The sequence below is a fragment of the Cheilinus undulatus genome, linkage group 6, assembly GCF_018320785.1.
Source record: "Cheilinus undulatus linkage group 6, ASM1832078v1, whole genome shotgun sequence".
Taxonomy (NCBI): domain Eukaryota; kingdom Metazoa; phylum Chordata; class Actinopteri; order Labriformes; family Labridae; genus Cheilinus; species Cheilinus undulatus.
Window position 1 is genome coordinate 26,875,088 of NC_054870.1, and position 27,909 is coordinate 26,902,996.

At 38.3% G+C, this 27,909-nt stretch overlaps 1 protein-coding gene across 1 annotated transcript; it reads right to left on the bottom strand.

Moving 5' to 3' along the window:
* hhat (hedgehog acyltransferase) lies at positions 1 to 27,909 on the bottom strand. Its single transcript, XM_041788788.1, has 12 exons — positions 27,788 to 27,909; positions 23,845 to 24,020; positions 23,682 to 23,746; positions 23,317 to 23,430; positions 23,030 to 23,224; positions 21,728 to 21,940; positions 21,218 to 21,395; positions 20,149 to 20,299; positions 18,095 to 18,130; positions 10,922 to 11,123; positions 8,098 to 8,242; positions 1 to 2,770 (listed from the first exon to the last, which is right to left on the bottom strand). Exons 2-12 carry the CDS (start codon positions 23,963 to 23,965, stop codon positions 2,685 to 2,687), a joined length of 1,506 nt encoding a protein of 501 aa, XP_041644722.1. The 5' UTR covers positions 23,966 to 24,020; positions 27,788 to 27,909; the 3' UTR covers positions 1 to 2,684.

A 27,909-nucleotide genomic window follows, 5' to 3' on the forward strand; every position in this document is an offset into this window, starting at 1 on the left:
GTACATTACAATGATGGTGCAGCCGTGGCTTCTCATCAAGGATTTATAGAGCCTGGTTACAGAGTGATCTAAGTGAGTTCAAGACAGACAGAATAAAGACCAGATATTTAAAATTCCCTTAAACATTTTTAATCATCTGGCTACCTACAACGATGTTAGGATAATCACTTTGGTTACATTTGATTGAACATTGTGACAGTTTTCTCTGTGTTCAGTGTAAGGTAAGACTGGTTAAGCCACTCTGATACATTCTCCATAGCTGCAGATAATTTCACTTCGACTGTATTTGTGTCTGTCCCATGTGCAAAGATGACTGTGTCTGCAGTGTACATCAAGGCCTCTACGCCATCACAGATGGAGGGTAGGTCATTGATGTACAAGCTGAAGAGCAGCGGCCCCAAGACTGACCCTTGCGGCACACCTGTAGTGCAGGCTCTCTGAGGAGATATTTTGTCCACGATCCTTACACACTGGAAGTGGTCTGTAAGATATGATTGAAACCATCTAATAGTATTTGATGAGAATTTAAAATTTGACAACTTAGTCTGTAGCACAGAGTGGTTAACAGTGTCAAATGCCTTACAAAGATCCAGGAAGACTGCTAGGGGGATAAGCTGCCATGCTGTCGATATCTCCTTCATGTTTGGGCTGTGTAATTGTGATGGACAACTTAAATTCTCTGTCATCAACTGTCCGTTCTGTTGCCCATGCTTATAACACCATACCCCCTACCAACCTACCCCCTACTCCATTACACTGTTGCCACACTAGACATTTGAAGCTGATTAGAGAAGTGCTATTCAGCTCTGCGGCTTACTTGTTATTTTAAATGGAGGAGTCTTTAAACAGACTTAATCTTGTCTGAAAATTGTAGTGTCATAAGTGCCATCATACACAGCAATTACTTATCTAAAATAAAGCAGTGCAGATGGATTTGCCAGTCTACATCTCTGCCTACAAGGGTTTGTTATACTGTCAGTGGTATATGCAATGGCTGCCAGTGAAGTGATCAGCAACAGTTTTGTCAGAAATGGACAACATTTCTTTATCAAAACAAGGACAGAGAGCAACACTGAAAAGTTTTTTATGACAGAAATTATGTTTTTGCTCGGTCTGCTTCGGCATGACTTTGCGATCGGTACGGGTGGGGTCTGCCAGTATATCCAGGAGCAGCTGCCATGGTAGCAGTTAGCTTGGAGCAACTCTTGGCAGAGGAGACATTTTTGCACGTCTCCTGACCAGCCTTAGCACCAATTTACAGTAATTCACAGAGAAGCTCTGCCATTAACAGTCTATGGCAGCGGCAGCCTGTACACTCAAGAGAAGCACCTATACAACATCATTTTTTCTCGTCACTGATTTGCCCATCATGAATGTGACAGACAGAACATTCCTCCAATCATCTTCCGAGAATGAATTTTTTGAAGAGTCCTGCCCTTCCCAAATGCTGTCTATGGGAGCTTTCCCAGATGAATGTGAAATATATCCTTGCAATGGATTTATGAAACAGTCAATCTGGCATGTCAGGTTACTAAACAACTAGCTCATCTGTTTCTATAATAAACATCCAAGAAGGAACATGGGTGGCTGAATTTGGGGATTAGTGGCACATACTCTGTGTGGGATGTTTCAAGAAACAAGCTTCATATTTTTTCCTTTTGGAGATAAGCTGTGCCTTTAACACTCACAGTTTACTCATATTTTGAAATAAGTTGAGGGAGTTTCTTATTCTATGAGAGAGCAAGTTAACCCCTAAAACAAACAGAAACAAAAGGAAAGGAAGTTACATAGGAATAACATGGATTTATATATGAATAACATGGATTATTACTACAATTCATCAATGGATATTCATAGTCATGATATGTTAATACAAGTATGTGACCTAACATGGACAAAAGCATTGTAAAGTTGACATTTCTGAGAAATAAGGTATAAAACAAATCTTAAAGGCTTTTATTCCAGTGTATGAACGTCAGTAACCATTGTGACTGTGCAAAATTAAAAGCTACTGTGTGGCCATTTTAATGCTTTTACAAAATACATAAACTATCAGTTTCATTCTACTTTAGCCAAATTGCTTCTGCAATTCTGCAATAGTGGCATTGATTGAGATCCTGAGGCTCTATTCAGCCTTCGGTGACTATTGTCTGCATCTGAATACACAACTGCTTTTGTGCTGAGCTAAAGGACGGTAAATATGAAATTAGCATTTCTCCAGCTTACTGCACCACTGAGCAATACCTTATCAGAGTCGTATAACCGGCACAGATTCAGAAGGTCTTATATTCTGTTATAATTCTCTGAATAACAGTAAATCTGTGAAGCTTACTGGGTAGAAAACAAGCCTTAAACCTGCAAAGGCTGCTCTGTACACTTCCTTAAATTTTACAGCATCAGTACTCAGTATTTTGCAGTTTGTGTGCACTTCAATTTGATACAAGTACAGGAAACTCTCCCCTTAGAGACTTAGCAAAAGGTTTTAGCTTACAGACAGATTTTTGCAGGATGTGAAAAGTGGCTGCTCAGCTTCACTTCAGCCAGGGTTTGGACAGCTTCTGGGGCTCCGAGCCAGGTTCGCCACAGATTCTCTGGCTGGTGAGGAGGGAGGAGGTGAACTCAGCAGGTTGTTGTGGTCGTCCGGTAGTGGGGATTCACACTCCCCCAAACAAAGTCAAGGTGACTCATGGTGGGTGAGAAGTCCATTCGAGTCCAATCTGAGCGAAGCAGTAAAGGAAAGCCAGCATTGGTGGGAGAATGGTAGACCAACCTGAAATCAAAAGAAAAGCACATAAGCAGGTTGTTTTCACCACTCTAGGAAATATGTTATCTTTTAGAATACATTGCTTCCTTTGAAGATTTTGTGCAGACTTCGGTCTTACCTCATTTTATTCTAGATGAGACTTTCATTTATTAAAAAAAAATTGTTGATATTTGAATTAAGCTTTTATCCTTATGATTTTCAGGTAACTACGGTAAAGACTTGCTTTATTTTTAAGGGCTAGATAGACAAAAGTATTAATGTGTTTTATATACAAATCAATTTAGTAGTAGTGTCTCGTGGCCATGCTGCATTGTCTTATTGCTATTCTCTGTTTTTCTATTTATAGCTACTTCTTAGAGAGTGGAGCAGGCAGGTAAGGACAGCTGTCTGCACCTCCTCCCAAACTGGCTTCCCTCCAGATTATCTCAGTAACCTGCACCTGCACCCACAATGCTTTTCAATGGTCTATTCTCTTCCATTCATGTCAAACTCTAATTCACATACACGTAGCCTGCATTATGCACAGCTGTACTGCCAGTTTCCTGTCTGCATAAAAGGAATGTTGCACTGGCTAAGGCTGGAAAAGACTGTGTTGTGCAACTTGATGATAGTTATACAGTTTCTGCACAATACAGAAACTGCATTTGCATGTTTCTCTATAATGAGGAGCCTTAAGGTGTTTCAGTACATGCCTGTGTGCTATGAAGCTAATTTAATCACGCTGAATAAAACTTTAAAGTCTTTTAACCCAAGTTCAAGTCCTGCTGATGAGCCAAGACATCCCAGGGTTCGTCTTGGCAGGTATGTAAATTTCATTAACGCCCTCAGTGTGAAATATATTTGCCCAACAGTCATCCAGCTTTAGCTGTAAATTACTTCAAAGTAGCATAGCGAGACACTGAACTTGGAAGCATACACCAAAAGACAAATGTAGCAACTTTTAGAAACTATTGAGAAGAGTGCAACCTTTCTTTAATTCTTTCTCCTATGTTGGATCAGAAATGTTTTGAGGGCTCTGCCATTCTCAATTGGTAATTAAGAAGCACTGGAAAAAGCTGGAGAGTGGAGCAATTTTTAAAGAATAACCCAGATCTGACAGTTAGTTGAAATGAACACTCTGATCAACCAGTGTAATAACAATTTCTTTTGCAACTTATGAACAGGGTGCTTCGAGTTCAATTGAGGCGAAAAGAACAAGTGCAGAGATTAAACTTAATATTAAATGCGATAATTAATAATCAGAGGGACTGTGCTTTTCAGTGAAGTAGAGATAGAAAAAGTAGGAGTTAGTATTGAATCTTTCTGGGTGTGATTTCTTCAGACTTTTGGCTCAGCTTAATGACACTACTCTAGAAAGCCAAGTCTGTTTTATAAGTCTATCTCTCTGTATGTCCATCACTTTGGTCTAGACTGAATTCCATTGTTATAAAGGCTTTTTTTTACCAAAAGTACCAGATGATTTTAGTTCCAGGAACTCTTCTTCAAAGAACTAAACGCCTCTTGTGGCCAGTTGCTGTCTGCGTTTCCGCTGGGGCCTAAAGTCCTGTAAAGATGATGTAAATCAGGCACCCTGACACAGCAAGGTTTCAGTAAGAAAAAGTTAATCAATATGATTATCTGATCAGATCATTTACTAATTTATAATTACTCACCAAGGAAAGAATATCTAGTGGGCCCAATTTATTATCATAAATATATAAATATTTTGGGGTTTTTTGTCGAGACGGTATTTTTAGTTTTATTTATATGTTTATTTTATGAGTTACACCTTTTTTAAATATTTATATCTAATACAATGAATGAGTCTGTATTAGGAGACAAACACAGTCTATAACACATAATTATGATCTTATCAAATCTTCACTTATCTTTTGCTAGCAGCTTAAAGTTAGACTTGATGTCTCCAGTAGATTACAGCAGTCGTTTAACTGCATGATGTAGCGCATGCCTCACTCCTCACAACAAAACAAGTTTTTACTCAGACCAGCAACATGGATCATAGTATCTGTCTACTGCAAGCAGGCTAAAAACAAATGTACTTGAATTTTTCAAGTTACTCCAAAAACAGGAAAGTCAGTTGGGCACGAGTCATGAAAGCTGTGTGATAAAATAGGCAAAACACTGCAGCAACACCAATCTTAACTGACACACAACACAAGGCAAATTAGCAGTAAGCAAAAACAGCTAGGCTCATCAGACTAATCTGTGTCGTCCCAACCAGCATTGAATGATGCTGTTAAGTCAAAATTTCCCTTAACTTCTAAACGGTACATAAGCAGTACTTTATGCTTTATTTCTAAAGACATGAGCCAAATAGCAGCACTGATAACAAAGGCTTCAGACAGTGTAAGTAATGGCATTTTAATCCTTGTCTATTCATCACAGATACAGTTGTGCCATTTCGCGCAAAAAAAGCAAAAGGCATTCTTAAAAATGCTAGTGGGCTCATAGCAAAGTGACAACAGATTTTTATTATATGAAAAGTATGAAAAACAACAGCAAGAGAGACTATAGAGGGGTAATTTTTAGTTTATAAAGTAAGATATTACTGTATTTGCACTTATCAATAGCTAAGTGATTATAAACAGACTATTTAAACTTACAGGGATCTCAAAGGATCTGAAGTCAAGTGTTTTAAAGTGTAACAACCTTAAAACTATACCTCTTCTGTTATCCTCTACAATAAAGAATGGCTGCTGTAGTGTATTCAGTGCAGGATCCAGCTATAGCAACAGTTTTATCAGAGCTGGACAACATATTTTTACTAAAAGTAGAGCAAAGAATTGCACTAGTGGTGGAGTTTTTGGCCATCTATGGCAAGAGTGTAATTTTCCAACTGGTTCCACTGATAATAAACAAAGATAATGGCTGCCCGTAGAGCTTGTAGTAAGTAGTTTACTCCCCAGAGCAGCGCCGGTCTGTTTGATCACATTTTGTTGCTCTGACTGGCTTAAAAGGAATAAGACAGACTGAAACTTCATCCTATAACCTTCTAAGATTTTTTTTAAGGTTGTGCCAATCCCAAACAAGTGGGCTGTTTCTCAGATATGAGAAATAATGGCATGTCAGGTTGTTGTTGCTGTTTTGTTTTAGATCAAACATGATTAGCAGAAGTGGCATGGCATCAGTACTCAGCACAAGAAATCAGTGCTGTTTGTGTGGTCATTTTGGCATCACTTTTGTGTAACAAAAAGGCATGAAGACATCCGTGTTAGTATATAGTCAACAGTTGCGCATTGTACATCTCTCTATTTTTTTCCCCCATGATCATGAAATCAATCAATTCTGCATGCCGTGTTGTACTTGTTTTTCCATAGGTCTTGTCATGTTATTTGGAGAAAACCCTTCCTTTTCAGCACAGTGTGTGCTCTACCCTTCCCACCAAAACAGTCCTCACTCACTTTAATATTAGTGAAAAGCAGAGGAATCCATGCAATGTTTGTCTGAATTGCAAGAAAGCTACAGAAGATCAAAAAAGACTTCTGCTGTATGACAAAAAGGGTGAAAGGACCAAAGTCAGACCTTGTACAATGCAAAATAACTTGCGGAATTTGTTGCACTGGTGTGGCTGGCCCTAATGGCAACACAATAAATTTATTTATTCATTCGAAATCCACACACAAAGTGATATGTATAATGATCCTTATCTCAATATCAACCAAAATAACCGTAATTATGATTTTTGCCATAATTGTGCAGCCCTGTTTCCCAACACTGTTATCTTAGAGGGATCTTTGTTAAAATACACTCACACAGAGACACACACTGCTACAACTCAATGAGACTCTAAGTACATCCTGTGATTAAGGTTTTTTTTTTTTTTTTCACCAGTGAGGTCAGAGAGCAATTACGCTTCTGCCAGCACCAGTAAAGAATCCCAGACAGGCTGATTTAAAAGCATTGATCTTATGTTAATGAAGCAAACCACAACTCCTCTTCTGTGGTATATTATGCAGACACATGCAGACAAAAGGAATCGCTTCAGGCAGAGCTGGATTGCAGAGTATATTCCAGATTATATCACAACAACACAAACACTGAATAAAATGAACACAAACAAAAGGCTCATTAATGTATTATCTAAAATGCTGTATCTTCTTTATTTTTAGTATGACAGTAGTTCAGATGTGGTGATGTAAAAGCAAGCTTGTGATTCTCAGGTTTATAGGTTTTATTCCCAATAATTCACAATAGTTAAAGTAATTCAAGCAGCCTGTTCTTATTTTAGGTTTCTCGTGGCTTATTTAAAACAAGTCTACAGTATAGCTTAAGACAAGGGGGGGGACGTTTTCTTCTTTGATATCTGGTATACGCATTACACACTTCCTGTTCAGCGCAAAAGAACAGACAAAATTGTTGACAAGCTGGTTAAGATAGAGGATGTATGTAACCAAAAAGTCACAGATTTCCTACAGGAGATGGTGGACTGCAACAGAGCCAAAAGAGGAAAATAAGAGACATGCCATCTTTTGGTGGCCAGAAATATGGCTACAAATAAAGTCAATGTTGTTCTCTGCCTGGTAAATGTATATATTGGCAACGCTTTGTAATAAATGGCACTGATATCAACTTTATATCACAATAATGCTGTTTATAAATTTTTTGTGAAGTGGTCAGGTTAATTTTGCTTTGAATGAGTAAAATATGTATTTTATTTTACTATTCATAACAAGTATCTGTAAAAAGATATAAATAGTCTGTAATTTATATATATAATTAAATACGTATCTGCACTGAGCTGAGCTCTGGGCACTGACTCAGTTCCCAGCCCAGCAGCGAGAGCAGCTCAGATCTCTTATCATTAGTAGTCAGGCTTGGGAAGGCCTGCCATCTTGCTTTAGGTACCAAATGAGCCAAATAAAGATGCAGGGAACAAAACAGGGACTGGCATAAACATAAAGCAGATGTCTCGCTATTTAGGGGAGTTTACCCGTGCAGATGCGTAAAGAGCCTCTGAGTAAACTGAGCTTCAACAACACTGATATCACTGCTAAATAATCTGACCTTCAGAGCAGCTGCTTTTTAAGTAAGTATAATGTATTATATAATAATAAGTATAATAAATAAGTATAGTCATATATATTCAATAATACATGCAATTTAAATAATATTTTTTCTGGTCACGTCCCCACTGTTGGTGTGGCTTTTATCTACAGCTGCTGGTGAGAAACATTAAATTGTCCTAACATGCATAAAGCTGTCAAAATGAAAAAAAAAACGAGTGATGATCCATACTGGAAACAAACTACTGCCAGCTAAAACAAGACGAGAACTCTTGGAAGATTAAAGAAAACACAAATTCCATTGATTGATTTCTGTTAAAGGCAGTTTACCTTGGACAAAAACACGTTTCCAGAAGATTCTTCCAACGTGTATCCCCCCGAGGAACACCAGATTAGAGAGGATGAGCATGGCGGTGGAAAAGGCAGAGAGGAGGGCAATACAACGCCTTTCCATCGCCGCAGAGAAATTCTGCTCCTGGGAAATCAGTAAGCAAAGGCAGGAGAACCACAAAAGATTCTCATCATAAATCTGAGAAACAAAGAGCAGCAAAGCACCTGGTATTAATGAACTGTGGGACCATAAACAAGGGGATAACACAGTATGCTACCAGCCTAACGCTTTTAGAGAACAAGAACCTTCTCCCAAAGATAGAGGCCAAAAAAAGCCTGAGCATCTCTATCACCTAATGAGAAGAGACTTTTACTCACATTATTGTTGAACATTAACTGCACATGCAGTACCAGCTGCATTAACTGCACTTGGCTGTGTCAATTAGACCACCCTGTCTCCACTTACTGAATCAGCTCCAAGCATTATCTCTTGTTATCAGATTTCATGACCCCTTTCTCTCTAGCTCACAGGAAAAAAAGCTATCATGTCTTAAAGCTCCTGTTAGGAAATTTGATTTGTGCTGTTTTGGCACCCTCTGTGGACTCTTATATCTTTGCCTAATCATTCCGTTAGTCAGGGTTTAAAAATACAGTATATAGACAAAAGTATTTGGCCAGCTGACCATTACACCAACAGCAACTGTCATGGCATTGTATTCAAATACATGTACTTTAATACAGAGTTGGCCCTCCTTTTGCAGCTTTAACAGCTTCCATTCCTCTTAGAAGTCTTCGCACAAGATTTTGCAGTGTTTCTGTGGGAATTAAGATAATTAATGAGGTCAGGCACTGATATCGGACAAGAAGACCTGGCTCACAATCTTCATTCCAGTTCATCCCAAAGGTGCTCAAAGGGGTTGAGATCAGGGCTCTGTACGAGCCAGTCCAGCTCTTCCAAACCAAACTCAAGCCATGTATGGTCTTGCTTTGTGCATTGGGGCACAGTCATGTTGAAAAAGAAAAGGGCTTTTCCCCAAACTGTTACCACAAAACTGGAAGCATAGCATTGTCATACATCATTTTTTCCTCCATCCAATTTCAGTTGGCACAATGCAATGCAGTCAGGCAGGTAACATTCTCCTGATATCCACCAAACCCAGACTTGTCCATCTGACTGTCAAACAGAGAAGCATGTTTTGTCATTCCACAGAACATGTTTCCACTGCTCTTCAGTCTAGTGTCGGTGTACTTTCCACCCCTACATCCAACGCCTGGCATTAGACTTGGGTATGTTAGGCTTGCATGCAGCGGCTCAGCCATTCCAACCCATTCCATGAAGCTCCCACCGTACATTTTCTGTGCTTACATTAATGCCAGTGGAAGTTTGGAACTCTTTCTCCATAGAATTAGCAGAGCATTGACAACTTTTATGCACCATGTGCTTTAAGGCTTGTTTATGCTCTATGCACAGATGAAAATAGATTTGTGCATTTGAACTTTACGACCGTCACATCCTCATACTGACGTGCGTCTGTTATGTCGTCGTCTCTCACCAAGCTACTTTGATGCTGTTCTATCAGTCACATAGACTAAAGAAAAAATCTTGTAATTGTCTGTTTCTGTGTCCAGGTGAGCTAACATCATTTATATATCATTTATTTTCTAATAAATCACTCATTCATTTATATTTCTTCAGAGTTCTTTTAAATGTTTCTTCTTCGATGTGTTTGCTACTTTGGGTTGGCCGCACTGCTCAACACTGCCCACGATTGGTGGCAGTACTGCAATGTTTGATCCATATACGTAGGCTTTGAGAAAACAGACAAAACTAGAAAGCAAGACCTCCACCATTAGCCCTATCTCCCAATAGTAAAGAATAATTTAAAAAATTCCTGGATCCAGACAGTGATCCAGATCACTCCCAAAATCTAATCAATTCTTCCTTATGCCATTTCTGATATTTCCTGAAAATTTCATCAAAATCCATCCACAACTTTTTGAGTTATGTTGCTAACAAACTACTAACAAACTAACTAACAAACCCTGCCAATCACATAACCTCCTTGGTGGAGGAAATAAACGCAGAATATGGACAGAAAGGTCTTTCCATATCCATATGCATTTCAAATGTAGAACATAAAATAGCCCTTAGCAGTTGTTGACCCTTGTGATTTTACGTGGTCTTCCGCTTTGTGGCTGAGTTGATGTTGTTCCTGAACGCTTCCACTTTCTGATATCACTTACAGTTGACTGTGGAATATCCAGCAGGGATAAAATTTCACAAAACATCTTAATGCAAAGGTGTCATCTTTCACAGTACCATGCTTGAATTTAGAGCTCTTCAGAACGACCCCCTTAGTATCACAAATGTTTGCAAATGGAGACTGCATGGCTAGGTCCTTAATTTTATATACCTGTGGCAACAGATCTGACTGAAACACCTGAATTAAATAATTAACAGGTGTGGCCAAATACTTTCATCAGTAAAGTGTATCTCATCCTACTACCTTTAAACAGAAAGTGGTAAATGTACCACTTAAGAATCGTTGCAATTAAATGTATGAAATGTAAGAAAGGTCTGTTTCCATGGCATTCTCTTAATCACCTCCTTTACTATCTACCCCATAGCAGTGGTTTCAGAAGCATCAAAATACATAGAAAAAAATCAATCTTTATTCCTCTTTTCTCCCTTGTGTTTCTAAGCCATAAAAAGGTGGAGTACTAATTTCAGCCTCTTTCATAACATGCAAAAAAAAAAATCCTGAAAAAAAAAAAAATTTGTTTACAGAATGTTTCAATCTAAATGCTTATATGTCAAACTTACAACAATGGCGTGAACAAAAGATGAAGAGAGGAGAAATTTCAGCCCATTCTCCACAAGGATTCCAGCCCAATTCATCATGGCCCAGTACTGCAAGTAGTCATGGCCACCATGCCAGAGGCAGACGAATCCAAAAGCGAAGCTGGTAGCCAACATGTTGTAAAAAGCACCGTGACGTGAACCTCCCAACGGTACATAGATGTATCTAGAAAAAGAGTGGGCACCATGAAACAATAACTCTTGAAACACCATTAGAATGAATAGGAAAAAGATCTTTAAAGAAGATCATAACTTGTCTAGCTACACAGTTTAAGATAAATAAACGGTGATAGTGAAAGCCTGATATACTGTATAGATTAGGGGACAGGACAGATGCTTAGCATACAAGAACTGGGGGGGCTAAAACAGTCCCCTCATGCACAGATAAATTGGTCAGCCTGTCACATAAATTATCATGTCGTGTTCATTGATTTTTCATTAAATAAATGTTGCTCTGAAGTCTGCTGCAAAAATAGAGGCACACCAGGGAATAGCAGTCCCTCCAAGTTGTTTATAATGCTGCAGCTGGGTTAATGATTCCAAATTGGTTTCTGTGATTCACAACAAACCCTGGACACATATTAAAACACTTTTTACAACATACTGACTTTTTTGGTCATGACAGATGGCTTCTTTTTATGGTTAGGTATGGTCTAGGTTCAGTTATAACCTGAAAATTCACTGTTAATGCAAAGTGGATCAGTTTTAAGGAAGAGATCAAATAAAGAGCAAATTTCTCCTAAACAACTGCACATTGTAAACCACAATGATTACACTGATGTGGTATTTATGTATATATATATATATATATATATATATATATAAACAAACCATAAACAGCCATTTATCCACTCGATAGCCCACTTGATGTGAACCCAACCAATCAGTGAGCAACACAATGCACACTGTGAAGAAAAATGGTCTCAAATGTTGTATGAACCTCATCGTCTCTCCCAGAGGTACCGAGGGTCTCACCACGCTTCATCACTTCAACACCCATGGAAAGAAACGTCACGTTGTGTCTCATGTTGCTGAGCTGGGAACTAATTATCTGAGCCACCCTGTGGCTAATCAATGTTCCTGAAAGATGAGGCAGCATTTTCTGAGCCTTAAATAGAGTGGCCAGCTTGGCCATATTGAAGGATGAAAGTAGGAAACAGATGGAGAGGAATCTGAGTGTTGGAGCAAGTGCAAGCGTCAAGGCTCTCAGTACCTGTTCTGATATTTGAATCATTTAGATGGATATTCAATCAAGGTTATCATTTTAAAGATACAAATCTAATTCCAAAAAAAGTTGGGACACCGTGTAACATATTAATTTAAAAAGGAGTACAGTGATTTGCAAATCCTGTCGATCCTTTATTTGAATATCGCACAAAGGCAAAATGGATCATGTTCAAATTGTTAACCTTTGTTTTGTTTTGTTTGGGAATATACATATTTTCTGAATCTGATGCCTGTATTTGGTTTCAAAAGGTTGGGATAGGGGTAAGAAAAGACTGTGAAAGATGTGGGATGCACACAAAACACCCAGAACAGTCCACAAACACTGTAAGAAGGGTAACTGGTAGCAGGTGATAGTACTATGATTGGGTTTCAAAGGAAAACTCCTTGAAAGGCTTGGTCATTACAATCAACAATGGCATGAGGTCCCTTTGCAAAAGACTGCTTGGGCAAAATGTCCAAAAGATTATGAACAACATTTATCAACATGTAATTACAAGGAATATTTTATCATCAACAGTCCGTAATATCATCAAGAGATTCAGAGAATCTAGAGAAATCTTTGCACGAAAGTGGCAAAGCGTCATTCTGTTATAGATATTAAAACATGGGCTCAGGAACCCTTCTGAAAACCAGTTTCAGGAAAAACAGTATATTGCTGCATCTACTATGTAAATTAAGACTATCATGCAAAGGGAAAGCCATACATCAGCAACATCCAAGAGCACCAGCAACTTCTCTAACCTGAACTTATCTGTAATGGACTGACCTAAAGTGGAAAATTATGATTTGATCTGACAAATTTCTGAAAAATTTCATTTTGACTTAAGAAACTATAGCTGTGGAGTACTCCAAGCCAAAGAGGAAAAGGACTATACAGATTGTTATGGGCACAAAGTTAAAAAGCCAGCAGTGTCTTTGCATCAGTGACATAAAAACCTTGCACATCCATGAAGGCACCATTAATACGAAGAGGCACATGCAGGTTTTGAAGCAAAATATGTTTACATTCAGACAACACCTTTCTCAAGGCAATCAACATCCAATATGAGCTACAACAGCATGGCTTCACAGTAAAGACTATGTACTAGTACTAGACTGGCCAGCATGTAGTCCAAACCAGTCTTCCATTGAAAAAGGAATTGTGCATTATTTAGTTCATCGGCAAGAAGGGGAGAAAATTCCTCTCCCAATACTTCAATATTTATTGTCTTTAGTCTTCAGATGCTTATAAAGTGCTGTTAGAAGAAAAGGTGATGTGACATAGTGGTAAACATGCTTCTGTCCCAGCTTTTTTGAAACATGTTGCAGGACTCAGAATCTGTGTATATAAAAACAATAAACATTATAAGTTTAAACATTAAATACATTTTATATGTGTTGTATTTAAAGTATTAAAAGGACTTGGAAATCACTGTTATGTTTTCATTTATTACATAACATCTCAGCTTTTTTAGAACTGCCATTTGTACATTAATACACTTAATAGCCAGTATGTGTTTGCTGACGTAACATCTGGTACAAATAACAAAAATGACATTTGACCTTACTGTGGGCTTCTGTGCTCTCAGACAAACACATACTGTTGTTGAACTTTAGCTTTCTATACAAAGTTAAATGCTGAACCCCCTTAGCCAACCCAAACCATGCCCCCTCTCATTTATTTACAACTAATCTCCATCAGGTTTCAGAATTAAATGCTCCCTGTCATATGTTTCTCTAACAACTCATCAAACAGGCAGTAAGAGCTCTTTATGCAAGTGAAACAGAGAGCCTCCGACACGGCAGCATACAGACGAAAAGCGTAATGGAATGGCGAAGAATGAGCCACTTAGCTGCCCAGGGAGACGGGGTGTCAGTGAGTCATGTAGAGCACATCACTGAACACCTACGCACTCATCTAGCGCTCTTCAGACAATTTCAACAGAATTTTCAGAAGCGCATTAAAACCTCTTTAAGAACACTTTCAAAAGAAGGAACGCTGGGGCATTGTGTCATGGGTATCATTTTGCATCTGAAGTAGAATAATTACAAGTGATGCCATTAAGTGGAAAAAAACAATTTCCAATGGACATGGACTAAAATGGAAACTTGCATTTGCAATTTAAATGCTCAGATCTTTTGCAAATTAATTGGAGCTGTTTTTACAGTCTGATATAAAATATATATCATCATGAACTCCTCTTTAACATCTTAAATGCTGATGTACAGGTACACCACCATTCATGCAAAACAAGAGCCAAAGGAAAAACACCAAACATCATTAGAGAACATTTTCACACACTATATCACACTGTGTTCTCTGACAACCGTGCAACAGTAGCATTGCCTTAATGTAGCAACCAGCGTCTACCAAGTGGACCATAAACCCCCAATAGGCTGCATTCAGCCGAGTGTGCATCATTAAAGGCAGACAGACTAACAATGTGTGTTGTCCAAAGTACAAGTGAGAAAACAAATAATGTTCCCATTATGCATGCACATTTTATGCAAAGAGGCTTTTCTTCAAGGCAGTACTGTTTGCAGAAACAGTTCCTCAACAGAAGAACTACTGACAAATAAAGTTCAACCTCATAATCATGAGGAAGCCGACATGCAAATGCAGAATCTTTGTTCATTCTAATAAAACATGCGCCAAGGAAGCAAGAGAATGTCAGCTTTTTAAGGTGATTCAACTGACAAGTTTAGTGCCTCATAGGAAATGAGCTCTGTAATTGAAGTGTCCAATAAGCAATGCAGTGTGCAGGGCTGCCCATGGTGGGGGTGGGGGGGTGGGGGGGGGGGGGGTTCTTGGGCCTAGCTGCTAGATGGGCCCATGCAGGCCAGCTATAACCCTGCATATCCTAAAATCATGCAACGCAAGGGATATTTATTTCAACTGAAACACAATAATATAATAATAATGCACATTCATTGCAAGCTGGAAACACATGAGGGGAATCTTTGTAAAACACACTAGCAGGTGATAGGCTCTGAGAGTGACTGCCTTTGCTGAAATAGTAAAAACTATAAGTATATGTTTTAGTACTTAGGTTGAAAATTGTGGCGCATGAATTGATATAGATTCCTTTTGGGGAAGGCCTATTTTCTGGATCTTTCAGGGACCCTGTGAGCAGGCATGACAGTGAGGTTAAACATGCTGCTCCTAATATAAGGCAATAGAAACTATGGAGAAGCATTAGATTGTGTAATTTATTTTGACAGACAGACAAATAGATTTCACTGATAGACAGGAAGATATAATTGATTAGCCAGAAAAACAAACCATTTTGAAAAGCAGACGGACACAAAGAATGCTTGGACAAACAGACAGATAAAATGGATTAGACAGAAAATAGATAAAAAAGGATACACAGACTGATGGAAAAGAACTGATTGGACAGACACAAACAGAAAGACAAAATAGAAAGACAGACAGACGGATAATCTGATTTGACAGAGACAGATAAAACTGAGTGAACTGGCAACTAAAAGAATAGATAAGGCATAGGGATGTGGTGATACATTACAGTGCAATTAAAAATCAATACATATGTGGACAATTTCATCTGACATGAAAAAAAAATATTTCAATACTTCTAAGAGTTGAAATTAGAGAAGCATAACTATACTGACTTCAATTTCATGTCTTAAAAATTGAATAATTAAATTATATAACTGTCATGATAAAATTTTGGCATGAACTCAATAATGAGAAATTTCATATTGCTGTTAAGTCTATAGTTACAGCTAGGGGTGCACAGGTGCATTGTTTTGACATCACTATGGGCCCTTTTGAAAAATATCAGCCATTTGCAAATAATGTGGGCATGATATCAGTTATAGATTTTTGGTGTCCTAACAATTAAATGCTAGCATTTAGCATACCTATCTGCTGACTATCTATCATTACTATCTGCTGTAGATCTATCATTGGTCAGAAGAGGTGGCCTGTTGGATAAACTCTCATCTATTTTTAGGTCAAACAGGAGAGAAAATGCTGCTGTTAAAATTATGCCGTGCGCATAACATTGGGCTGTAATGGGCTGTAATATTTTGCACTGCCAGCAAAACATGGCAAGGTTTGACTTCCAGGCAAACATAAGGCTACAGATGAAGGTAGCATAGCTCCTATCAAAAAGACAATAACCTGTTATAAGTCATATCACAGCCTCAGCTTCACTTGTGCAAGCTTTTTCATCATCTTACCTGTGGGAGTGCTTGCCCCAATCAACAAAAAATACAAAGCTGGACATTAAAAATGTACCAAGGGCTACAATCTCACAGCTGCAACCCCTCCTAAGAACATCTGTGGCACAAAATAAGTCCACACTAGTAATTGGCATAAGAAGACTTTTTTAAGTTTGTTATTTTCAGTGAGTTTTTTTATCTTCAGAAAGGCAGATTTAAGAAAAAACCATTTATAGTGATGATTGTTGCATCTTAAAAGTTTCATGTGGAAGTAGCAATTTCAATAGATCACCCTGTAAAAGAAGCTTGTTGTTTTTTTTCCCTTTTTAAGATTGTTGTCACAGACTGAGGATGATATTCTGCAGTTTTCTCACATAATGTTTAAGATGAATTCTAAAAAATATATTTGATTTTGTGGGGGTTAAATGGCCTAGCCCCTAGGGGCTAAAATCGGCCCCTTGTATGCTAGCAACGAGGCTCCTTTCCCACTTGTCAATCCCCACTCTCTCCTTGTTTCTGGCTTTGTCCACTGTCCTATCTTTACATTAAAGGCATAAAAAGCCCACCCAAAAATAAAATCTTTAAGAACACTGGATTCTCTGACTAAGAGTCATTACATTGTGTTTAATGTTTAGCAATATACACTCACTGATCAATTAATTAGGTACACCTGTTCAGCTGTTAATTTATGCAAATATCTAATTAGTCGATGACATGGCAGAAACCAATGCTTTAAGGCACGTAGGCATGGTCAAAATGATGTGCTAAAGTTCGAAGTATAGGAGTGATTTAAGCAACTTGAAACTTTCCATGGCTGTTCTGCCAGATGGGCTGGTCTGAGTTTTACACAAACTGCTGATCTACTGGGGTTTTCAAGCACAACCATCTGTAGAGTTTACAGAAAATATATCTCTGACATATCTCTGAATGCACAGCATACTGAACCCTAAAGCAGATGCAGCAGAAGACCACATGGGTGCCACTCCTGTCAGCAGACTCACCAAAACCTGACAAAGAAGATTGGAAAACATTGCCTGGACTGATGAGTATTGATTTCCACTGCAACATTTGAGTGGTAGGGTCACAAAAAACAACATGCAAGCCTGCCAGACCACCAACAACAAGGGAACATTCACTTGAATAATCGTTCTTACCCATTTCAACGCTTGGTTTAAAATTTAGTAGACTGTCTTGACCATGTCTGCATGCCTGCACTGGTTGCTGCCAGGCGATTGGCTGATAAAAAAATTACATTTTTGATAAGCTCAACAGGGAAACCTAACAAAGTGAATGTGAGTGGATTCTTGTGTTGTCGTGTGGGTTAAGAGGCCGGAGAAAAATACTAGGAACTGCCAGACAGACAGACAAAAAGATAGACAAATGTTAAATTGACTGCAGAGTGATAAATAGACAGAAAGACTTCCAGATCAAATTAATTAGATGGACAGGAAAAAAATGGAGTAAAGAAGACAGACAAAGTCAAACAAAGTTATGGACAGACAGACAGACAAAGTGACAATTCTACAGAAAGAAATGCAGACAGACATACTGACAAAGACAAAGTGAAAGATATAATTCATTAAGCAGATAGAAAAAAGGATCAGACAGATGGAAAGACAGACATACAGAAGATAAATAGATTTCCTGAAATAAAAGCTTTTATTTGATCTGGAGACCATTTCACATTTTTGTAAGCATTAACATCTGAATTAGTCCATCCACTGCTCATTGAGTACCTCTTACCTGATGAGCCATCGATACAGGCCCTCATCAAAGTGCCTGCGAGGGAACAAAAATGGATATTTGAGTCACAAATTTACATAATAATATAGTAATGAAACACCTGAGCACTGCACCTTGCATAAACTGAGGCATGTACAGTATGTACAATGCATGTGTGTCTCTTTTCACTGAGAAGATTAGAAAAAGCTTCTTTTCTTTTTTCCCCACATCCTATAAACTGAAGCTGTTTTGTCAATGATGTCAGTGGACAGCTTTATGCATTCCATCAATGTTGTCAACATTGGCCAGCTCAGCACATACAGGCCAGATTGGAGTGCATTGGCGTCAGCACATTGGTCCATCTTGTCTACAGCCAGTGCATTTTTACTGCACATCACATCCTTCCAGCTCAAGTTTATGTACCCTAAATTAAAAAAGCCTTTGAATCATTGTTAATTACATTTAGGAACAGACGGATTCTGTTATGCGATAGTGAAAGAAAACGCTGTGATGCTCAACATGCCTAAGTAATTTTACTGTAGTACCATGAGTCATTACTCAGATGTCAAACACTACTGATTTTGCCTGATCAAAACATTATTTACTCGATTTGTGCCATGTTTTTTTCTGTCAAAGCCATGCTCATTCACGCAGTTGCAAGTTTAACTGGTTCATTTGAATAAAACAAACAGTCTTGAATATTAGTCCTATCATAAATCCTTTCACTAAATTCACTGTCATGTTTGTTGAAACTATTCCATGTGTGGAACTTTATTCCATGTGTGTTCAACTTCATAAATGCTAGGAATACCTGAATGAAGTACTGATATATTCATTACATGATAAAGTAACATGTACTTGTGTTAACCTTTTCTAGCATTTCTTTTTGAGCATTTAATGTATTTATCATAATTAAAATTGTAGAGGATGTTGTTTTAAATGTTGTGGTATAGTACTTCTCCTTACTCTTCACTTATTTATTGAACACTTACTGAATAAATGGGAAGGAAACACAAAGTTAAAATTTCTGTAATTATAATGAAATACATGCAGCCTATTTTACTAACACGTATAGAAATTAATACAACAGTTCAGCAAACACTGAAAGCTTTCCACATTACTGAAGACAGGATAAACTGCAGGTCTGCTGTATACTTTTAATGTGGTGTCAACAGGAAAAGGGTGTACTGTTTTTTTACACCTCAGTTCAGCATCCTGAACTTAAAGCTTAATGATTAACTCAAGCAGCTCCGTATGACAATTTTATAGTTGCCCAAGCAGTGGGAACTCTTTCTCTGTTGTAGGCTTTATTTTTCTTATTTCCCATCTTGCTGTTAAAGAAGCTTTATCCCTGTGTAACAAGGCATGCAGTGAGTGTGTGCATTAGCTTGAGCAAGTGTGACCCCCTGAGCATAAAGCAGGAACAGTTTTTTCCTTGCATAAAATCAAGCATAAAATTGTCAAATGAGCTTAATAAATGTGGCAGTTCTTCAGCATTACTTTCATAATACCCACTCAGTGGGAGGTTGGTGTGTGGGTTTGCACGTTGGTGCTTTTCAAACATTGCTGAGTTCACCCAAAAAAAGAGACTTTTACTCAACTGTGCTCAATGCTGTTAATAACAACAAATCTTGCCAAACCCTTTCAAAATAGACTCATATATTTCCCCTTTGAATTCTTTGTTTTGCGTTAGGATTTTCGCAACACTGTTGGTACCATGCTATTACTTAAAGAGACGAGATGTGGCCAGAAAAAGTAGGAATGCTCCAACTGAGCAAACCATTAGAGTTGCAGTCCAAAGCTTTATATAATGTTCTTGACGCAAAGGTGACCTATTGTTCTGATTGCAAGTAATAACAGAAGATGAGAAAATTCCCCTTGTTCAGTCTGAATCATATCACAGAAGTAAAGTGAGCACTTGAGGCACTTGACATTAAATGTACCTTTTTCCCCTTGGATACCACAGATACATGCTTGTCCAGTCGTTGAAGTGTTAAAGGCAGCTGCAAGATCAGTATAGTATTGTATTTATGTCAGTGGTGTTATATGGAGCTGGTGCAGCTGTGTGATCTCACCTCCACATCCCCGTAAAGCTGTACATGATGCTGACACACCGAGGGAGCTTTGGAGGAGTAAGATTATCCAGAGTAGCCAGCATGGATGGAAGGCCAAACAGAACCAGATACTTGACAAAGAAGAACTGGACCAGGGCCAGTGCCAGACCACCTGTGGAGAGAAATAAGGTGTTCAGTAAAATACTGCACTTTCACATCAAAATTTAATGTGCAGCTGATTATGAAACAGCCTGAAATTTACACTGCCTTATTATGCAGTCCAAAAGCCATAGAGACCACCAATCTTGCAGGACTTTCAAGCTTTAAAAACCCCAAAGCATGCTGCAAAATATCTTTTGGTTTTTCCATTTTCAGTGGCAAAGATTCTTGTCAAGCGATACTTACACATGTACAGGGGAAAAAATCAGCTAAGCATAAGAGGTAGTTCAATGTCCGAAATTTGCACAAACAGAAGTTACTTACAGGAACTTTAAAAATTGTCTGATTATTGAATTGTGAGAAATTTCATACTGCATAAGCCAGTGATGATTAAAGATAAATGCAAATTGAAATGACTGACTGACTGAAGACTTTCTGTTCTCAAAATCTGACTAAAATAAAAAACTCAAATTCCCGGAGGTGCTTTAGGTCAAAAAATGTGGTCTAAGAGTGACATGGAGTTATATTACAAAAAAATATATATATATACATGAGCCAACTCTTCAGGCTCTGATTGTTCTGCAAAGACAAGACACAAAGTCTAGTTGATATGCTCTCCTTTTTGTAAAATAAAAAATGTAGCAACTAAATAAACAGCTAGCAGACTCAGTTCTGTTGCTTTGTCAGATATAAAATCACTCAACAGATCATGAAGAGAGAATTATGAATCGAGGCCAATGAGAGAGTCAGTAATTAGCGTATCTGAGGAGTCTTAGAACAAACTGATTCCTGTGGGGGTTGCATGTTTTTAAATTCTGAAACTTGGTAAACATGTTCAATGTTTGTCTAAAGTGGCAGAGAGATGCTAAAGCTAAAATTCAGTGTTATACTTAACATGAAACCTAGAAATAAACACACTGTAAAGACATACCCAAGGCCCAAGGAGGAAGGATCTCTAAGTAGGTCTCATTAGACTGAATGGAGTGCATGTACATTACATGGATCATGTATTCTGCGATGCACCACCACAGTATGATCCGTCCTGATCTAAGCACAAAGTAGCTAAAAGCAGATTTATCCCTGTCACTCTCCTCAGCAGGCCGCCGCATCTGCAAGTGGAGAAAATAAGCATGGTGTTAGGGGTGGCTTTTTGAATCTTCACTACCAAAACAACAATTATAAAGACATTGAAACGAATCCAAAAAACACGCATTAGTGACAGACTGGCAAAAACACATCACTCCTCCTCAAGTCTGCAAAATTCAACTGATGGTCATTTATTTGAACAGACTACTATTGTTGCGCTATTTTCAAAAATATGACATGACATGACCTATACTTTAGAAGATGAACTCAGCCTCACTCTCAGATCAAAACAGAAGAGGCAATTCCAAACTGAACAACATTTAACACAGAAAAAGGTTTTTTCCAACTCTCTCACCTGCTCAATGTAGTCTCTATATGTAATAATGGGTCCATTGTAGAAAAGAGGATGATAGAAGGTGTATGAAAACAACCAGCAGAGCTGCACAATTCCTCCATGGTCTAGAGGGCTCCAGCAGTGCTCCAGGCTGAAGCTGATGAAGCGTAGACCGCAGACGGCGACACTGAAGAGCAGCAGATAGTACTCCTCCTCGGTCTCATACCAGCCTCTCTGTTTAAAACAGAGGCCACCACCAATTATTTCTAACAAAATCCAGGGAAATCTTTTTTTTTTTTTTTTTTTTTTCAGAAAAAGTGACAGTTTGGAGCTAAATTTAGACATGTTGCTTTAAAGTCACACCTTTATTTAAAATACAAAATAAGAGAATATCAGAAGATCACTACATATTTAGAGATGCTAATAATAAAAACCTGTTTCCACATATTGATAGAAGTAGGCTTAAGGCAACTTTTAATGAGGCCTATGTGACAGGGTGGGGATATCGCTCATTTAGAAATTTCACGTATGTGCAAGAGTTGGGTGAACAGAAACGAAAAAGGCAGACTTTTGAAAACAAGTACAGGCCTGTGACGTCTATTTTCCTCAATATATTCATGCTTTTACCACTGTGACTGGAGTATAGTTTCCTGGGTGCAACTATGTCTGATTTGTCAAATACCAGCAGTTAAAGGGTGAGTTTGGATGACAGGTTGGAGAAGAGATATGTAATGCTAGGTGTCCACCATTGACGGTCAATATAGAAATAAATGATATGGATTTTCCAAATAACAAATAAGTTAAAACTTTTAAGCAGGTCCATGATTTATTGTTGTTATTATAGTGAAAATAAAGTTTGATAAAATCCCATAATGCAGTGACTGTCCATTTTCACAACCACAGGTGTTTGACATGTATAAAGAAGTATATGTGAGCATGTCTCCCACTTACATATTTTTAAATGCTTGTCTAAAGGAAAAAAATGGAAAAATCTTGCTAGATACATATGCTTCCAATAAAGTCACTCAACTATTACTTTGCTTTACACTCACAGAAAAAGGATAACTTGCCAAATGGCTGTGCGTGCCCTTAGTATAATACGCCCCCTTGTGTTTTATGCATAAATTACATCTAGTGATTTGAAGGTTATTAAAATTGATTGAATTGATTTATGGGCATCAAACACTCTATCTTCCCAGTTAATCCTCATAAAATTTTGATATATTTATGTATAGCACATAATTATGGGGAATTTGTTTTCTAAGGGATTGAATTGAATGAAGAGAACACATTTTTAAATGTGCTCTTCACTCCAACTCTCACCTGGATCTCTTGAAGTTGTTGGATATGAAGTGTGGAGAGCAGCAGTAAACTACAAGTCCATGACAGAGCTGTTTTTCTCAGTTGGGCCACTGAGAAGGAGAAGCCCAAATGTACCAGCAGCACACTCACGCCTTTAATCCCTAGCACATTACTGGCTGCTAAGAGGCCATATAACGTGAGTGCTGGCACCCTTAGCTGTTAAGAAACACCAAAAACAGATTGGATTAGAAAGCCTCACACCTACAGGTCATATCTCATTTAACTTTCCATTAACAGCTGCTTCTGACCTTGGGGTAAAAGAAACTGGTCAGTCTTGAAACCAGGCCATGACCAATCAGAGTCCAAAGCAAAGACTTTTTTGCCCATTCAGTCCAGAAACTCCACTCAAAGTCAGACAGATCCTGATAAAAAAAAAACAGGTGAAAACAGATAAAAGCTTAAGCATGGAACTCTGAAACAAAACTAAAGCCTGTGTAAAAGATGCTGTAAATGATTGAAGTGTGCTTTGAGTCATACTTCTCTATATCATCAAAATTTATACATTGTTGTCATTTCAAAAACTTTACAAACTGAAAGCTAAATGTTTCTTAGAGTGTTTTTACCATGAAAAGCTGAAATAACGAGTGCACACAATTCACTCACACAAACCTACCCGCTTATAACCCTTGAGAAGGCCATCTTCCAAATGAAATTCTCTCTTTAATCCTGCTTCATGCTCTAAGGAACAATATAGGACATAAAAGGCAATTACATTTCTAAAACTTGGCTCTAAATTCTGTTGACCAGTATACTAATCTTTTATCATTCAACTTTACCTTTGGAGAATCTATGCAGATGGTAGAAAGAGTAAAGATGAGATCCAAAGGACAGCATCCAATACACAATGATCTCTATCCATGGCAAGGGTGCCAACTTGGCCTTTGGTTTAGATGTCATCAGGTAAAATCACTGTGCTATAGTGCACCTAACAGAGGGAGCCAAGTTGTCTTGTCTGAAAGCAGGATAGTGAGTCACTTTCAACTGAGATTCCTTTACAGAATTTAAAATGTAGGCTTTACATTAAATAGATGTGGTAACATACAGGCATTAACACAAAGGCGAATGCAGATATTACAAATATATTACTGATGTTGTCACCCCCAGCATACTGCAGCAACAAGATACCACTTTCAAAGCAGCCTTAAGAGTGCTGTTATTTTTGAATATATCTTTTCTTTATTACCAACATAATTTTGTAAACTACAAGAGGATCAATGACAAAGCCAATTTTCTGTTTTCCAAAATATTCTAAAATATTCCAAACTTACCACAAAAAGTAAGGAAATGTGTGTATCTTATACAGTTGGAAGGCCTGTTTATTTTCCTTTTAAATGATGCCACATTTGTAAGGAACATGCATTTGTGGGATGAGCAGCAGAGCCGAGTATGTGGGTTGCACACATGAAAGTTTGCCAATTTTTTTCTGCCAACCCCAAACAGCTTATTCTGGCATTGACTCTTTTTTTTAAAACAATTATTTTCTATTAATGGTTACATAGCCTTTTTCTGAACAGAACAATAGCATAATATAACATAACAATCTCACACAATCTACACTCTTCCATAGTGGTGTTGGAATGATATGAAACATTTATACCCCAACACAAAAAAACACACAGTAAACAATTACAACATTTAAATCCATATACCACTCACTTCATAGGAATGGGCGGTAATGCGGGAATACCGTATACCAGGGTATTAAATTACCATCATTCAGATAGGGCCATGTATTGAGTGCATGTTAAACAAATGCCTTGAAAACACGCGTCTTTTCGGCACCAAAAAGACAAACTGAAACGTTCACCGCTGGCTGTACAGTAATCCATGACAACGTGAGTTGAAAAGTATTTTAATCCTTCTTTCTGAGTGATTACATATCATGAGGTTCATTAATAACCACAGGCGCATCCTGCTGCAGCAGCACCGCCAGGCAAAATAAAAACCATCAGATAGTTTTAAAAACCTTCAAACTTAATTTTACTGCATTTTATGTTAAATAGGTAAAGGTAGGCTAACCGGTGCTGATTGTTTTTTAGGCACTGAAGAAGTGTCTAACGTTTTCTAAGCTTCATATAAAGTGAACTCGTGGCAGGACGGTACTCGGCCTTGTTGTGCTACGAGGAAATAATATTAAAGGCCAATATTCTAGAAGAGAGAGAGACAGAAAAAAGGCCTTTGCTCCTGTGTTTGTATGTGTGTGTATGTGTGTGTGTGTGAGAGAGAGACTGTACCCCGGTGAAATTTGGGGAGGGTATGACGATATTAAATAACGGATACCGCCCAGTCCTAATGCTTCACTAATCTGTTTCCATACATCATTAAATTGTTTCACCTTATTGCTGATGTAACGGTTGAATTTCTCCAAACTTAATGTTCCTGCCATATTTATGTTACCTTGTCGCCACCCGGTGGTTTAATCGTGCTACTGCAGCGATAAGGCTCCAAGCAGGCCACCGTACATACGTACCTCAGCAAAAGAAACTGCTCCTATGCTGAAGATATGAGCCCATGCAGATGCGCGATGCAGTACTCATGTTTATGTACTGATGTTTTTCTGAGAGCAACTCTTGTGTGGCTGTGGCATCCTTCCTGCACAATAAACACCGAGAGACAGAGATATATCCTCCACAGTCCAGCGGATTCACACAGCAGGGTCACACTATCTTCAGCCAGTGTCTTTTGTCAAGTAATATCTAATCAATCCTTTCCAAGCATATAGAGGAGGAGCCTCTGTTTTTTTCCAGTGTTTTCAAACTAACTTCTTATAAAACAAGGCAGATAACAAAATCTGCCATCCCAATGGGTAATGAATTGCCTCAGCATTCTGGAAGATGCACAGTGCAGCTGAGGAGTGAATTTGTATTTACATATAACAGAAATTAATTATTGAATTTCATTCCACACTTTCATCACTTTAACACATGCATAGTGGAGTCAGGAGATCCCCACATCTCACACTGATCAGAGGAGTTTGAATAGAAACAATGAATTTCATCTCTTGTGTAATATATTCTTGTCATAACTTTGTATTGATTTAAACGTAGGTCTTCATTTCAAGTAATGCTAGCCTATTGTTGGTAAGATAGAACGTTTCTTCCATTTTGTGTTAGCATCATTAAATTAAAGGTTGTAGTGGTCAGGGAAGTCTCCACGGATCAGAAGAGTTGAAAACATTACTCGAAACAGCTCTTTACCGTCACACTGCACGTTTAATGTTTGCAGGGAAGCTCAGACATTCTTCACCGGTCACATTAGCACACTTTGTGAAGGAAAAAGCAAATAAAAGGTTTGAGGGTCCAAACTAATGAACAAAAGCAGCGTATTGATACCGGGAGCAACTCCTGTCTGACCTCGAGGTGTACAGGTTACGTGCTCACGTCGGTGTGCGTCGCCATAGTAACCAAAAGCATTTAAGGAAACACTACATAGAGGCGATCTTTGTTCCATTTGCCATACAGCTTTTCCATTGAGTACAGTTTAGATTGTTCCTTGAGCAGCATGTTTTATACAGTTCCGATTAGTTGTTTCATATTACCACCTTTTACCAAAAACTCCCCAAAGGGTCCCGGGACTAGATCATATTCTAAATCAAAGTTTTCTGTAATCCAGTTCCTGCCACTGACTCTTGTTTGGTGGATTAAAGCCTGAAGAAACAAGACATATTGGCAATAGTATTTAGCAATCTGTTTATTTAGCAAACAGGAGCATCAGTAGCGTGTGGAAGAGCTATACTCAGCCACAAGCCTGGTACCTCTTCCTCCTCATGCTGGTCACCAGCCTGGGCACACACTGCTGTGGGATGGCATCCCATTCTTCCACCAGCATTTGTCGCAAGTCAGCCAATGTGGTTGTGTTGGTCACTCTAGCATGAACAGCACATCCAAGCTGATCTCACAAGTGTTCAATGGGGTTGAGGTCAGGACTGCTACCAGGCTCTCCACTCCCAAATTCTGGAGGTGGTCTAAACCCCTGACACTTGGCACCTGATTGTCAGCACCTGAGGGTACTAGAAGCTCAAACCAAGAGTCAATAGCAACCGCAGAATAAGCATTCCGCTTTGACAAATTTTTCATGGGCACAACCCACATACTCAGCTCTGCTGCTCCAGCAATGCATTTTCCTTACAAATGTGACACCTTTTGGAAGAGAAATTAACAGGCTTTCCGACGGTATAAGATGTATTGCAAAAAAGCATTGTTACAATGAAGAAATTATATACCAAACACAAATTCCCTTACTTTTTGTGCTTAGTTTAGATCATAAACTTTCTTTGGCCTGATAAGAACCTTTAAATGTTTCGCTTGATCAGATAGTGAGTTACAGAATAATAAAATAGGTCAAGGTTTCATGTACCGGTTAATTATTTTCATCTACATGACGAAAGTTTAATTGGTTATGTCAGTTAGTAAACTGTCGTTGCTAGGTAACAACACTGAGACCAGAGTTTGCAGCCATCTAATGACGTAGATCAAACAGTAAAAGTGAAGCAGCATGCTAACGTCCCCACACACCAAAACATCCAACGTTACCTAACTACTTTATGGTTCTAAGGATTTTGAAACAACACTGAGACAACAGTGTCTTGTGTGTATACAGTTTCAGCCTTATTTTGACTTTTTAATTCTCACATTATGCGCTTGCTGTAAAACTTTCATTCTCAAACGTTAGCTAACGTTAGCTTAGCTAGCTTCTCATTCGAACAGATTGTAGCGTTACCTGTTAAAGCTGGGCAAGTGTCCATGTCGTTGTTGGAAACGGTGAACGCTGTTTTGGGCTTAAAACCTCTGACCATAACGTCTGTAAACCCCGGCATCAAAGATTTAAAGGTACTGTATTCT

Bases quoted from the DNA above. Each gene is read 5' to 3' on its own strand.
- hhat (XM_041788788.1), bottom strand. From the start codon at position 23,965: ATGACATCTAAACCAAAGGCCAAGTTGGCACCCTTGCCATGGATAGAG. The intron at 11,124-18,094 runs GTAAGAGGTACT...CTCTTTTTCTAG, and splicing joins CTGTATCGATGGCTCATCAG to ATACATCTATGTACCGTTGG. The intron at 8,243-10,921 runs GTAAGTTTGACA...CTGATTTCCCAG, and splicing joins CTTTTGTTCACGCCATTGTT to GAGCAGAATTTCTCTGCGGC.